Consider the following 15,792-nt stretch of genomic DNA (forward strand, 5'->3'; position numbering starts at 1 on the left):
TAGGCAATAAATCACTTTTATAAGGGGTTTAAACAACGTGTGTGGCAACAGTCTGTGAATATAACCATGGTAAAAATGTTTTCATTTTATGTTTTATAATCACATTAGATAAAAACAGTCTGCAGAAACACTTTGATTGACATTTCCCCCTTTGTACGTGTCATCAAAGGGGGAAAGCCCCACCCAATATTGACCATCTCTCCCTTGGTTCTCAGGATACGTCAGGATATATACATAGGACAGGGGTGGCCAACCCTGTTCCTGCAGAGCCACCTTCCTGCAGATTTCAGTTGCAACCCATATCAAACACACCTGCCTGTAATTATCACGTAGTGTTCAGGTCCTAATTAATTGGTTCAGGTGTGTTTGATATGGGTAGCAACTGAAATCTGCAGGAAGGTGGCTCTCCAGGAACAGGGTTGGTCACCCCTGGCATAGGACATTAGTCTTGTTATTAAATCTGCCACTATGCTGACACACACAGATTAGTAGCTCCGCCCTCCTCTGAAAAGAGCACAATCTTATTTGAATTTAAAGCGACAGTCAGCAAAATAAGATAATTTGGCTCAAAAGCTAAAAGGGGCAGAGTTGTTTGTGTGCATTATATTTGTGCTATTTTGAGCTGAAACTTCACACACACACTCTAGGGACATCAGAGACTTATTTTAGATTTTTGTTTTAAAAAGGGGTATAATAGGTCCCCTTTAACTGAGCTTGCATGTCAGCAAAAAAAAAAAAAAAAATTTTCTTGTAAATGATGTTGCGCTTAGTATTATTAGTAGTTGTCATGTAATTTTCACTCTTAACCTAATTTGAATTTGACAACCATGCTCTAGAGTGTATTTAAAACGTTTGTTGTCTATGATGACTTCTACTCGCCACTGTTTATGCATTCGAAAACCGTCAGAGTGTCGATATTCTGATGTTTATGCAATTACACAACATTTCCATGACATCAGTCTGAAGCCAGCAGTTATGAGGTCAGCAAGTCCAGTCGGAGCCGCTGGAGCCGACAGCATCACACACATCTGTGCGATTGTTTGCAGGTTTCTACGCAACATCAGGCCATTGTTTCCGCAGAGGTCTATTGAACCAGTGTAATGACAAATTTAATAGATACGATTTCCATCATAAGCAATTGAAAGTGCACAAATAAAAGATACAGTCCCTGTGAAGCAATTCTGCATTAAATGCCAGAGTTATTGAAGGACCGAATGGGATCTCATTAATCCTCTGTTTCTTGGATTGAACTTATAACCCTTGAGTTAACAGGCCAGAGGTTCGACCATCAAGATTCCAGTGCTGTAAGCAAATAAAAATAAAGAGGTATTTATTGTATATATATATATATATGAAGAGTTTAGATTCAAAAGCTGATAAACTTTTTACTTTTTACCTTTTCCGCCAAAAATGAGATAATGACATTAAGTTAATGCATTAGGCATGAAGTACAGCATCAACACATAAGCTGCGTCCCAAATGGCACACTATACACTATGCACTCATGCACTATGTACTTATGCACTTACACACTCAACAGGATAGTATAAATATGTAGTGTCGTCCCAAATGGCACTCTAATGTTTTTTACTAAGCGGAAATTCAAACCGTTTCCCTGATGACGTTTGACGGTTGCCAAATCAGTGAAATAAACGACCGAATTATCAAATAATACCTATCGTGAGTATTGCCGCATTCATCATCGGGAGGCGCTATAATCACCCTCGTAGGAGAATTTTGCTTTCTCCATCCAAAATAAATAAAGTTATTCAACATGTGCGTCCGATAGCTCCGCCCCTTCCGCTACGTAAGCAAACCTGCGGTCGTTGAGTGCGTAAAGTGTCCATCATTACACACTTCATTTTACTGGCTGAATGAGTGCATCATCCGGGTAATTAAAGTGCACTTATTATTTTTAGAGTTTTCAGTGTGAACACACTACTTACACTATTTATACTACAAAATGGCGTAGAATAGTGCATAAGTATGCGATTTGGGACGCAGCTATAGACTTGCTTCAAATCATCTAAACGCAGCGTCTGCATATTCAGTTTAAAATAACAGTTTGTTGGCAAAAGCCGCTAAACACCACTTGCCTTTGACAGCAAAAGCTAATATATACTGAGAACCAATCAGAAGGCGTGAATAACGTTTTCAATGTAGCAGCGCGCTGGTACGCCGGCTTTATGAGGAGGCTGTTTTATTCCGCTTTTGATTTTAAAAGACAGAGTTTGATGAATTGCATTTGCTGGTCCGACTATCTGTGAATGGCAAATTAAAACGTCCCTTACCTCAAAACTAAAACACAATGTACAGTCGGAAGTGTAGCATGCATTCATAACGTTTGTTTGCGCAGCAACGCTACTTTGAATGAGTCCGAATTACTATAGCTACATTAAACAGTAACTCCATTTCATGAAATATGAAGTTAGATGCCGTTTTTGTATCCCGCATGGATGCTATGAGAATAAACAATAGAAGAAAATGAGACCAAGACTTTGAGTATAGTGAAGATGAATAAAATACAGCTTCTGAGAGACATCCTCTCTTCAGCACAGTAGGCCTTACCTTGTGTTTGCTAATGTAAGCTATGTTTTAAAAGATAAATATAATGTATAAATCTTTAAATTTTTTATATTACTTTAAAAAAATATATATATATATATTTAGTAATGGACAACGCACTGATATTGATGTTTCACAATGTTTTAAGTTGAATTTTAAACAAAAGCAAAAGTATGCGATAGAAGAAACATTTTCCATATTAAAAAGAGTTTTTGTATAACCGACACCTGAAATTTATATTTTTGAAACGGCTTCTATTTATTGCAGCTGAACAACAGGACTAACTGACAATGATCACTTTAGGTACACCTCATGTGCTTTATTCAGTGTTAAATGCTAATAATGTGAGTTTGAATGCCATTTTGCATGACATTTATTGCCATACTACTGAAAGCAGCAGCAGATAGTTCTTGAAAATAAAATAAACCATTTGAAATTGATTTAAAATTTGAACTTTAGGACTGGGTCTCAGTGCAACCCAACACATATCAGTGATTCAGCATCTACATTTAATAATGTTAAAGAGGTTTAATATGTATTAATTCGAGTAATTTTGTTGGAGTGCAGTGAGTGCACTATTCTGTGCTGCTGAATTGCTGTATTTAAATGTCTATCGTGTTTGTCAGCCAAATTGTTTATCTCCTTACGTAGTGTGTTGTTAGGACACAAGGTTACCATGTAACCTGCTCACCTAATGTTTACATTAGTAGTATTTATATTATTTGCTGATAATTAACCATCTCATGTGGAACTCTGAATCTGTGTCTCATTTCGGAGCCTGCTACTGTCCACCGAAGGTCACATTTTGGTTGTGAACGCATATTCTGAGAGCCTTCCTGACTGAATAAATTAAATGCGCTGTTTTCCATCAAGGCAACCTGAAATACTCAAATATAATTGGCTAAACTGACATTGGTCGGCTTAAATGACCTAAACAAAAACAGAAGATCTGTCACGTAACTCACATTTATAAGGCAAAATATCTGATTTTAGCACTGTTTTTCAGATTAACAAGATGTTTACTTAGCATAACGTTTCTTAAATATCTGCAAACATATTTTGGTATTTTTATCCTTTAGAAGAGACAAAACGTAGATACAGCACCTTTAATACACTCCATTGAACATGTACACAAACATCACCTATATACTGCATAACTGCAGGTTAACTATGTTCATATATAATAACTTTAACTGTCAAAAGCTGTTAGTTACTAGTATATTACCTCAAGTTATTAAAGTTATGATAACTAATAACCTTAACATTTCCGAATTTGAATGTATTAATGTGTACTTTTTGAAACAATAATTATTGTGAAAAGCGCTATGAATATACTTAAATTGAGTTAAAGTTATATACAGTTGAAACCAGAAGTTTACATACACTGTATAAAAAGGCACATAACCATTAAAAAAAGTCAGATGCTAAATGTGACTAAACTTTTTCTCTTTTAGGTAAGTTTTGGGTTATCAAATTTGTTTCTGTAATGCTTAATACCAGAATAATGAGATTTTGAGAAATTGTTATAACTTTTCTTGAAAGTCAAGTTTACATACAATGAGATTATTCTCCCTCTGAAAAAGCTCAGATGATGGTGTCAAGGTTTTGGATGTTTCTGATTGGCTAATTGACAGCATTTGAGTTAATTGGAGGCTCAACTATAGAATAGGATTTAAGGAAAACCTCAAACACACTGCTTCCTTTTGTGACAACATGGGAAAATCAACAAGCCAGAATCAACAAAAAAAATAAATAAATAAAGCCAGATTAAAATTTGCTAAATTACACTGGGAAAAAGACATTTTGGAGACATGTCCTGCGGGCTGATTGAACTAAGATTGAACTGTTTGGCCATAATGACCAGTGTTACATTTGGAGGACAAAGGGGAAAGCTTAACAGCCTAGGAACACCATACCAACTGTGAAGTATGTGGGCATAAAGAAAGAACATCATGTAGAAATACTGAAGCAACATCTCAAGGCATCAGCCAGGAAATTAAAACTTGGCCACAAATGAGTCTTCCAAACAAACCATGACCTAAAGCATACTGCCAAATTAGTTCAAATGTGCTTGAAGGACAACAGAGTCAATGTTTTGGAGTGGCCATCTCAAAGCCCTGATTTTAATCCTATAGAAATTTGTGGGCAGAGTTGAAAAAGCTTGTGCGAGCAAGACAAAATCTGACTCGGTTACACCAATTCTGTCAGGAGGAATGGGCCAAAATTCCTGCAAACTATTATGAGAAGCTTGTGGAAGGATAACCAAAACATTTGAAAAAGGTAAACAGTTTAAAAGCAAAGCTAAAAAAAAAAAAACCAAGGAAATGTATGTAAACTTTCGACTGTCTAGAAATTAATAAAAAAAAACTCTCAAAAAAAAAAAACAATCTCACATTATTTTGGTATTTAGCAAATGTAAATCCTTTAGGTAATCCTAACGGACCTAAAATAGTAAACGTATAGTATGATTTACCATCAGACATTTTTTAAAAATGGTTGAGTTCCTTTTTTTAGAGTGTATGTAAACTTCTGGTTTTAACTGTATATTCATTGACATTATCACTATACCCTAATACAAACCGACAAAAAAAAGGAAATCAACATCGATGGCTGCTGTTTATCTATTCCCTTATGGCGTGAGAAATTAAATGCTGATTATATTCTCTGTAAAGCACCAAAAAAAGAGGCATTTCTGAAAGCCATCGGTGTCTCCAATCCAGACTCAATAACCCGGTGGCCTTCTTTGCTTACAGTGAGGTTAACCACTAACCTTGCATGAGAGGATGTTGGCAGCGCTACTTTCTTTAACTTTGCACTTTTGCTCCGAAGGGAAGAAGTCGAGGCACAAAGAAGACATTCGGGTCGCTAATCAGCTTTGGGAATCCATTCCTTGAACACAGCCAAAATGTTGGATGAGAATGAATGTTTTAACCGCGCCAGCAATTCATAGATGTTTTCTTTAGTGGCTGTACGTGATGATGGACAAAAAGTCTTGACGTTTGTCTGTAGAGCTGAGCATTTTGTTGATTTATTCTTGTGTTCCATAAGATCGTGGCTTATGTTGGCACAGCACGCTCGGTTAGAAATAATCTGAGTGCCAAGAGAAAAAACATGTCAGCCACAGAAAGATATCCGTCTTTGAAGCTATTATACAGAAGTTTGGCCTGAAGAGTGGCTTCTGACCTCCCAAGTGTAGTTATGTTGAAAAATAAGTTTAATGTACCTTTCTGTGGGTGAACTATGGTTTTAAATGAGTGCTCGAAGACTTGTTATATGTGGTAAAATCACTTGTGCCTTGTGTGGATTACTGGTGCAGTGAAAATAAAGGCTGCAGTACTCAATACAAACAGTGCTCGACATAATTGAGTACACCCCACTTCGAAAATGAATACTGTTATCCATTTCTCAGTGAATGTGGGTCATATATTATGGCGCATTTGAATGAATTAGATTTATTAATTGGATATATAACATTTCAGTCTCTGAACATCGAGAAAAAGAAAGATAATGAATTTAAATTCATGGGAAATGTTGGGGGAAAAAATCCAGGCATTTAAGGTTAGAGTGCCTCTACAATAGGTGACTGCAAATTTTACTAAACATTCCAATATTTAAAAACATTTTTCAGTTTTACTGTATTACTTTCAGTGAATGACAATTTTATTGGCTGTTTAATTGTCCATATTTACTCTTCCTCATTAACTTTCCTTTGGGTTATTTCTGCTTTATCAGGGGTCGCCACAGCAGCATAAAACTCCATCACTAAATTCATTTTAAGTGGATTTTAATATACTATTTGTATTTTTAAATGTTGTTGATGCTTCGACTCCTATCTAATTTTCATTCATTCATTCATTTACTTGTCGGCTTTGTCCCTTTATTAGTCCAGGGTCGCCACAGTGAAGTGAACGGCCAACTCATCCAGCACATTTTTACGCAGTAGATGCCCTTCCAGCCGAAATCCATCTCTGGGAAAATAATTGATATTATAAAAATATATTATTAATATTATATTGATTTGCTTCTTAATGAAAGTATTAAATAGTAAAACATGTTGATTTGATTGGTAATTTCTCCTATTATTTTTCCCCCTGGCATTAAAGATTAGACAAAATTGCTTTGATATAATACTTAAAGTGAATGACACAGCAGAATAAAAAAGCATCATAAAATTCATTTCAAATTTTTGAGTTTGTCCCAGCTCAGAATTGTCATGTACTATTTGTGTTTTTAAAATATTGTTGACGCTTTGACTCCTATCTAATTTTCTACATAAAATAAATAAATAAAATTATTACTTCAAATAATGATTACAGATACACACACATGTATTCTGGGATATTGAATGAATATAAATATGAATAAAAATAAGTAGACAAAAAATTTATAAATAAATGTATTTATATACTGTTTATTTCCATCACATTTGGTTTTAAATTTAATATTAAGTGACGATAAAAAGTCCTGAATTTAATATTTTTTTTATCTGTAAACAGAGTAAAAGAGACATATTCAAACAACTGATGTAAAATGGATATGTGTTTTGTATCAGACACAAATTGCATCTTAACACCAGGCAGATTAGTAGTGATTGGACTGAACTTCTTCATCACTTTTTTGTTACAGTAATTGAACTGAACTGAATTAACATAATCAACTTGAGTTTATTAAGCTGTAGAGCTTCTTTACTGCATCATTTCAATTGGTCTGGGATTTAATAACATTTCTGATTCTGCTATTTTCCAGTTTGTTACTCTAAATATGCATTAAAAATGTCTGTATTGTATAAATCACTATATAAAAATAAAGTCCACTTCATTTGATCTAGCAAATTTAAACACATTGTAAAAAAATGCCTACACAATATCTTTCTCTCGCCTCAAAGCAAATTGATTAAGTTAACTTAGTGGTTTTTACAATTTTAAGTTGATTGCACATAAAACAATTAAGTTTTCCTTAAAAGAACTCAAAAGCTGTGTTGTTTCATCTCACTTTAAAAAAGTATTTTGGCAAAAATTTTCAGGATTTTGTGATAACTGCACAAGTTGCAAGTTGTGTAGCATTGGAGAGGTCTGATTGCACTTCCTGATTTCCACAAGTGTTTTCCAGTGTCTTGTGCAATAAGTATCAAACGGTGAAAAAACAAACTGTAGGCGTCCAGGAGCATGAGGTTGAAACCACCCTTGTCATCGGCCAAAACATCACGTGTTTCATTCGACTTGGAGTTAAATGGTCAAAAATCTGTTCGTCATTTTTAAGAAGGTTATGGGTGTTTATGAAAAGTTTCCCCGAGGCCTTTCCACAGTCTCATAAATCCATTAGATCCTGTTTGGGGTTTGTTTCTTGGCCGATCACAGAAAAAAAAAAAAAAAAAAAAAAAAGAGTAATTCTGTTTTCTCTTTGAATGCAGTTAACTCTGTAAAGTTCACGTTGTGTCTTCAGGGCTTTATCCACTGCCTCTAGATAGCAAGTCTTAGCGGTAAAGCAGGGCTGATTCAGCCGGTGCCTGTGGTTTGAGCAATTTTAAGTCAATCTGCTCTGAAAAAAAAAAAAAAAAAACCTCCCCTGTAATTCATTGGATATAAATAAACACATTACATTTGTCTGGATTACAGCAGACATACGTTTTAAAGCTTGGCCCAAAATTGCCATGCCTGCATCTCCCAATGTAGGTCATGATCCTGTTCCAGAGAAATCAGAGATAAAAAAAAGTAGTAGGCGTCTATTGACTGCTGCATTTTGTGGTTGTGATGTCTTTTAAGGGCATCCAAATTCGCTGATGAACACGTCTCTGTGTTTTAAGCTTTAATTTAAATCATGTGTTGTTGGCGAACATCTCGAACTGAATGACACCGTTAGACTTTGCCGCAATTGTACAGTTATTTACTTTTAATACTTTTGGTTTAATACCATATACACTCTTTACAGTTCGATACTGTAATATGAACTGCATTGAGGGTCATTTGAAAACTTTTTCGGTAACACTGCAAATTAGGAATTTGCGGTATTCTACTGTAATCAAAGTAATCTGCTACTTTAGTTGGCATCAAAATGTTTTATCACAAAGTAAAGTTTATTTATAAACTAATTTCGAGAGAATCATGTGCTTATGATTGCTTGAGGCCCGCGTTATCCAATTTATAATTCATCAATCAGACGATTACTAAGCCACTATAAACACCCTAAGTTCCACATAACAGCCATTTTCGTTTTGTTGAATCCCCCCTTCAACATTTACTCCTCCTCCTTTCCTAGATGGGTGGCACAGTGGCCCAGTGGTTAGCACTGTTACCTCACAGCAAGTACATCACTGGTTCTAGTCCTTACCAAACCAGCCGACATTTCTGTGTGGAGTTTCCACGTTCTCCCTGTGCTCACGTGGGTTTCTCTTGGGAAACCTTCCACCATCCAAAAACATGCAACTTAAGTTAATTGACTAATCCAAATCTGCACCATAGACATGCTCCTAGTAAGTAGTTATCTCTTACGAGCAATCACTATCTGTTCATTAGCAACTACAGCAGCAGGGAGTTCTCGAGATCTACCTGAGCTCAAACTCCCCTCTCGCCTTGCAAACGGGAGGGAGCCCCAGGCTCGAGGATCTTATGAGCTCAGGGCTCTCTCCCGGGACAACATGCCAAACAAGCTTTGGAATCAATCATCAGCTACGTGTGAACTCTTGAAATGAATTTAAAATAGATTGATGATGTTTGTTACCGCACGGCGAATGAGTGAAAAAAACCCTCAGCATTTCCCGGAAACTTAGATGCACCTGTCAGGTAGCGTCAGAAAGCCGTGTGTGTTATTCCCGTCACAAAATGCGGCGAAAATCCTATACGACGGTAAGTTTGATTGTGGAGCTAACATGTTTACACTCGGTGTAATAGTTAGTTCGATACGAACAAACTTAATAAACAAAGAGCACTGGTTGCTCACTTACCAAATCTGTAGAGACAGGACACCAGCAACAAGAGCCGCGTCTTTATTAAGAGGAGACGAGCAGCAAATCCGGATCTCACCATTTGCAGATGAGAAAAGCTCTCCGGTAAACAATGTTCCTTAGACACGTACTGTTGTTGAGCGTCGCGTGCACTGTAATCCACACGTGACTCCAGCTGCGCTCTCATAGAGAGAAAATGAAAACAAAACCTTCACTGCAGCTAATTATAAAAGTAACACTGCACGCTTGTTTTGCCAACACAACGTGGCGTCTCTCTGCCGTCTAAACACTGTAACATTAATGAATATTAATGAAGTTGCACAATAGGGCGCGTTGATTGGTTTGAACCAAGCCTTACTCATGCATTAATGCAGCACACTCGAACGTAACAAGGCACTCCCAGATAAAGACGGCCAGTCTACACGCTGGAATACACGCTAAGATCTCATGGCCGTGACGCAGCTTCAAAAATTTGTTTCATACTGGAGCAAATTTTCACTTTTTAGTGAAATATTTGTGTCCTAATTGTGTTTTTAGCAGCGTGGGACACATATACTACTGTCAACAGCTCAAAAAATGTGTTTTGGTGTTTCGTGACCCTTTAAGCTGAATACTAGTATCTTGAATAATATCTGGTAAAATATTATTTACTGTCTTCATGGCAATGATAAAATAAATCAATTATTAGAAATGAGTTATTAAAGCTATTATATTAGAAACCTGTTGATAAAATCTTCTCTATGATTAACAGAAATGAAAAATATACAGGGGGGCTAATAATTCTTCAACTGTATGTTATGAAGATACACTTCACTTAAAGCATCTAAATGTAGTATTCTGCTTCATAAACTTTATTACCATCCCGCATAAACTTTTCATAAAGCAGTAACGCATTTGATTTTTCTACAGAGGCGACTTGCAGCAAATGGACAGGAAAATGACCCGCGCCCTGCCTAAATTGCACAGGCATTTTTTCCAGCGCAGGCCATGTGGAAGAATGTGTTGATATGAATTGCTGATTTTGTTAATACGCCAGCATAAGTGATTCCTGATGTTTAGCTTTTTTCTGAAATGTCCCATTCTTCTCCGCAGCTGCCACAGAGGGGCCAGTCAATGGAGGTGAGGACTTCTTTCAGAAGGTAAGGAAAACCACATTGCTTTGGCACACACATGCAGCGGGAGAAAATAGGTTAGCGTCATGTTGCATGTGCAATTATTTCTGTCGAAGGACAAACTGCAATTAGCACTGCACGATACCAGTTTTGTGGCATTTAAACCTCAAAATACTACCATGGCGGTTATAGGATAAATATGGTACAGCCATAAGTCATAGTTGAATGCACAGTGCATATTTCAAAGTTGAATTTTCATCTCGAGTAACTCAATTGTGGCTTACTTGATTTGTGTAAAAGGAAATACTACAGCTTTGAGAAGATGACAGCGATTTTTTTCAAGTTAAATAATGCATTGTATTGGGCATGTTCACTCAAGTCGTTCCAAGTTTTAGGGCTCTATTTTAACGATCTAGGCGCAAAGTCTAAAGTGCATGGGGCAAACACATTTAGGGCATGTCCGAATCCACTTTTGCTATTTTAGGCATGGAAAAATAAGCATTGCGCCCTGGTGCATGGTCTAACAGGGTTGTGCTTATTATTTTAATGAGTTATAGGTGTGTTTTCAGCATAATGTGCATTAAAACAATCAGAGTCTCTTCTCCCATTGCTTTTAAGAGTCAGTTACGTCATGACATGGTGCATTTGCTATATTTACATGGCACACTTTGAGAGAAAGTCTAGTAGTGAAAAAGCAGTTAAACAGACCATCTGCAGCGAGAGGATAAAGAATAAGCCTCCTCCATTCGGCCTCTTTACGTTCTCTTTACTTTTAATCTTTACTTAACTCCTTAACTTTCATGGATAAGGAAACGGTGTTGTACTCACTCCACTGAAGACATCCATCAGCCTACGTATTTAATTTTGTTTCTTAAGCGCAAAGATTTGTTTCAAAACTATTTCTAAATTCAGTTCAGTTCCAGCAAACAAATAAATGACCAATAATACAATATAACAATAATAATAACAATAACAATAAAACAAAGTGTGGTCAAAAAACTGAGTTATATCCAAACACACTATTCTTATGCCCCATATAGTGACGCATGCATCCCTAAAACCCAACAGAATTTACAAATGCAAATTGTCATCAATAAACTCATCATTTCCCCCACAGTCCAAAGACATGCGGTACAAGTGAATGGAATAAACTAAATTGTCCATAGTGTATGAGTGTGAATTCAAGGGTGTATGGGTCTTTTCCAGTGTTGGGTTGCTGCTGGAAAGGCATCCTTCCACTGCGTAAAACATATGCTGGATAAGTTGGTGGTTCATTCCGCTGTGGCGGCCCCTGATTAATAAAGGGACTGAGTCGAAAAGAAAATGAATAAAACAACGTAAAACATACGCTGGATAAGTTAGTGGTTCATTCCGCTGTGGCGGCCCCTGATTAATAAAGGGACTGAGTCGAAAAGAAAACGAATAAAAGAACGTAAAACATATGCTGGATAAGTTGGTGGTTCATTCCGCTGTGGCGGCCCCTGATTAATAAAGGGACTGAGTCGAAAAGAAAATGAATAAAAGAACGTATAATAATAACACATTAGTAATGTATAACATAAAGGAAATTAAAAAAAACAAACGGATCTGAGCAACCCAATAATACTGAATTATAGCTACTTTCACTGTCGAAACCAAACTCCTGTTAGCACCTGTTAACAAAAACCCCATAATAGTCGTCCAGGTTGTCGGTGTAAAAGTGTGAAGTGTGTGATAAATCACCTTTGCTACAACAGCCTGGCCGGCGACTCGTGACACGTCACCCTTCACCGAAGGATCCTCATAACAGGCCTGCCGTCCATTTACAGCCCACGCCAAAACAAGCGCGCTCGGCGTATTTGGATTCAGTGGGGTAGAACGCTCTTTAGGGCTTAATTGGCAGGCCGTGAACAAATACAGGCTAGAAAAATCCAGACGGCTCAGTGCAGCACCTGAATCAGAACACGCCGGCCTTCAAAATAAACACACGCTCGCAGGCGACTCCATATTGGTACCAAATCCAGCACACGTCAAAGTTCCTTTTGTGTTTGACCCTGAAAAAGTGTTGGAAAATAATCAGAGAGCTTGGAAAAAGAGCTGTTCTGGAAGATACGGCTGGCTGCGTGGTAAGAGTCGCAGCTGATGCAAAGCTTCAGGAACGCCGCCTTATGCTTTTCAAATAAACACAATCGTAGCATATCACGAACAGCGTCTTAACAGTGGCCGTGTCCCACATGGCATCCAAAATGTGGATTTGCGTGTTTGACGGACTTTGCTTGCATGTGTTCATGTCATGATACCATACTACTAGGCAATGGAATTTATTTTAGGTTTTAGGAGTTTGCGCATGAGCACAAACAGCTCCTCATTTTTGACTGGCTTGATTTTCGATAATAAGTCATAAACCTGATGTAAAACTGCCCTGTTTTAAGTACTGAGGTTGCTTTTGTTAAACGCAGCATTTCATATTTGGTTTTAAAAATGAAAACACGTTTTTTTTTGGGACACTATGCACTAGTATTTATTTTGATTTGCTTGATATTTGATATTAACTCATAAACCATTCACTACCTGACAAAAGTCTTGTCCCTATCCAAGTTTTAGAAACAACAAATAACAACTTGACTTCTAGTTGATCATTTGGTATCAGAAGTGGCTTATATGAAAGGCAAAAGGCCTCTAGATTACACTGATTTTACCAAAATTAAATATGATCTTGCCTTGATTTTTAATTATTTAATTAGGACAGTAAGGTCTGACTTTCTTTAGACAAAAGTCTTGAATTGTCACTTAACAGAAATAATGTACAGTCTGGAATATAAAGCCATAGTGCATTTGAAAAGGAATGACTATTGTGTTTGACTCCCATGAGCTTGGAGGACTGCATCCGTACATCTCTGCAATGACTCAAATCACTTACTGCAGTGGTTATCAAACTTTTTTCATCAAGTACCACCTCAGAAAAAAATTGTCTCTCCAAGTACCACCAAAAATTAGCAGTATTGAAATACGTAGTAGGCCCAGTAAAGCAGCTACAGCTCTGCACAGTTAAAAAAAACGTGGCAGATTAGCTCAGAAATATAGGCTATATGTCATATATGGCATATTATATACATCATTTTTAATAAATTGTGAAATATGTGTGTGGCATGTAATTGACATATTTCATTCCTCTGCGTACCACTAGAAGAAAGCCTGCGTACCACTAGTGGTACACATACCACAGTTTGAGAACCACTGACTTACTGTATTAATAAAGTCATCTGGAATGGCAAAATAAGGGTTCCTGCAGGACTCCCAGAGTTCATCAAGATTCTTTGGATTCATCTTCAATGCCTCCTACATCTTACCCCAGACAGGCTCAATAATGTTCATGTCTGGTCACTAGGCTGGCCAATCCTGGAGCACCTTGATCTTCTTTGCTTTTAGGATCTTTAATAAGGAGGCTGAAGCATGAGGAGGAGTGGTATCCTGCTGAAGAATTTGCCCTTTCCCAGCACAAATGCTGATACTTCATGCTGTTGATGTTGCCATCCACACTCACATGCCCCTATACTGAAATGTAACTTCAAACCATGATTTTTCCATCACCAAACTTAACTGATTTCTGTGAGAACTTGGGTCCATGCGGGTTCCAGTGGGTCTTCTGCAGTTTTTGTAATGATTGGGATGCAGCTTAACAGATGATTCATCAGAAAAATCTACCCTCGGCCACTTTTGATCAACTAGAAGTCAAGTTATTTGCTGTTCTTACAACTGGGATCGACAGCAAGACTTTTGTCAGGTAGTGAATGGTTTCATTAGCTAATATGTTAACTAACATGATCTAATTATAAACAATACTTGTACAGCATTTATTAATCATAGTGCAACATTTACTAATGCATTATTAACACTCAAATACATGCTTGATAAAATTAGTTAGTAAATATGAACTAACAACTGTATTTTCTTTAAAATACAGTTAAAAAAACCCTGAACAAATATTGTAATAAATGTATTGTTCATTGTTTATTCGTGTTGGTAAATTAATTATTACAACCTTATTGCAAAGTATTACCAATAAACCATACCATAACAGACCTGTTTTGAGCTCTGAGGTTGCTTTTATTCACCTAGTTTTAATACCATTGTTTAAAAGCTGAATTAGAAAACTACATTACCCAGGATGCCATACACCAAACCCACCAATCAGAAAATTGCAGCTGCCAAAGGATTTTGCTACCACAGAGCAAACTCTAGCTCCAAATAACAAAGGACTCAGAAGTTTGGATATGGAAGAGAATTGTTGTTTTGAGTTTTGTCTAAATAAAATTGCAGTGATCAGAGATTCATTATACTCAGCGGTTATCATCAAATCAGCATCAACAGAGGTGTCATGTTTTGCTTTTGCTCGACAGTCTGTTTAACACAGCACGCCTTTTCCAGTGTTGCCATATCCACTCGTTTTAAACATCTCTGGACTTTTTGTTTAGGGGTTGGCTCGTAGATTTTATGGTGAAAAGGTTTATAGAGTTGTTAAAGTAGGCAGGTGTGTTTGTCAGGATATTTAGTTTTTTCTAAGAATATAAATCTTTTGCACTTTTTCAGATTTATTACTGACACGTTCTTGTGTTCTGGTTTTGGCAACACTTAGTCAACGCTTCTACCCTTTTTTTTCACACCGCACAGTAGAGAGAGAAGAGAGTCATTTTCTAGATGACATGTATTTGATGCTGTATTTTTAATAATAATATACATTTTTATATCAATTTTAGCAACACACTTTCTCTACATTATTGTATAATAATAATAATAATAATAATAATAATAATATATATATAATATATAATATATATATATATTATTATTACTATATATATATATATATATATATATATATATATATATATATATATATTATATATATATCTTTATTAGGGGTGTCACGATTTAGATTTTTAATCGAAATCGATCGAAATTTATGTTCAATTTCGATTATCGAATCAAAAAATAGAATCGTCGATGCTGCCACTCCCCATGTCACGTCAGCTTGGCTTGCCAAGCGGGAAAAAAACTGGCTTGTTGAAGTGCTTGTTAAACTGCAGAAGCAGGAGACCCGTCGACAAAACTTAAACCCTCTCCTCTTTCAATGAAGTCGCCGGTGTGTAAGCATTTTGGATTTCCAGTGAGTTATGTTGACAACGTTTGTGTTGT

At 36.6% G+C, this 15,792-nt stretch overlaps 2 protein-coding genes across 2 annotated transcripts in view; one reads left to right on the plus strand and one right to left on the minus strand.

The window, feature by feature from the left end:
* The window catches only part of zgc:110716, a 63,310-nt gene that overhangs the window by 14,138 nt on the left and 33,380 nt on the right, over nucleotides 1-15,792 (plus strand). Inside the window, exon 2 of the mRNA NM_001017586.1 lies at nucleotides 10,598-10,644. Within this exon, the coding sequence (NP_001017586.1) occupies nucleotides 10,598-10,644 (47 nt within the window). The remainder of the gene's footprint in view (nucleotides 1-10,597; nucleotides 10,645-15,792) is intronic.
* Nucleotides 6,967-15,792, minus strand: part of si:ch73-51i5.2 — a 278,670-nt gene continuing 269,844 nt past the window's right edge. Inside the window, exon 19 of the transcript XR_012387825.1 lies at nucleotides 6,967-8,103. The gene's annotated coding sequence lies outside the window, so the exon portion shown is untranslated. The remainder of the gene's footprint in view (nucleotides 8,104-15,792) is intronic.

The sequence above is a fragment of the Danio rerio genome, chromosome 12 (genome assembly GCF_049306965.1).
Source record: "Danio rerio strain Tuebingen ecotype United States chromosome 12, GRCz12tu, whole genome shotgun sequence".
Classification (NCBI taxonomy): domain Eukaryota; kingdom Metazoa; phylum Chordata; class Actinopteri; order Cypriniformes; family Danionidae; genus Danio; species Danio rerio.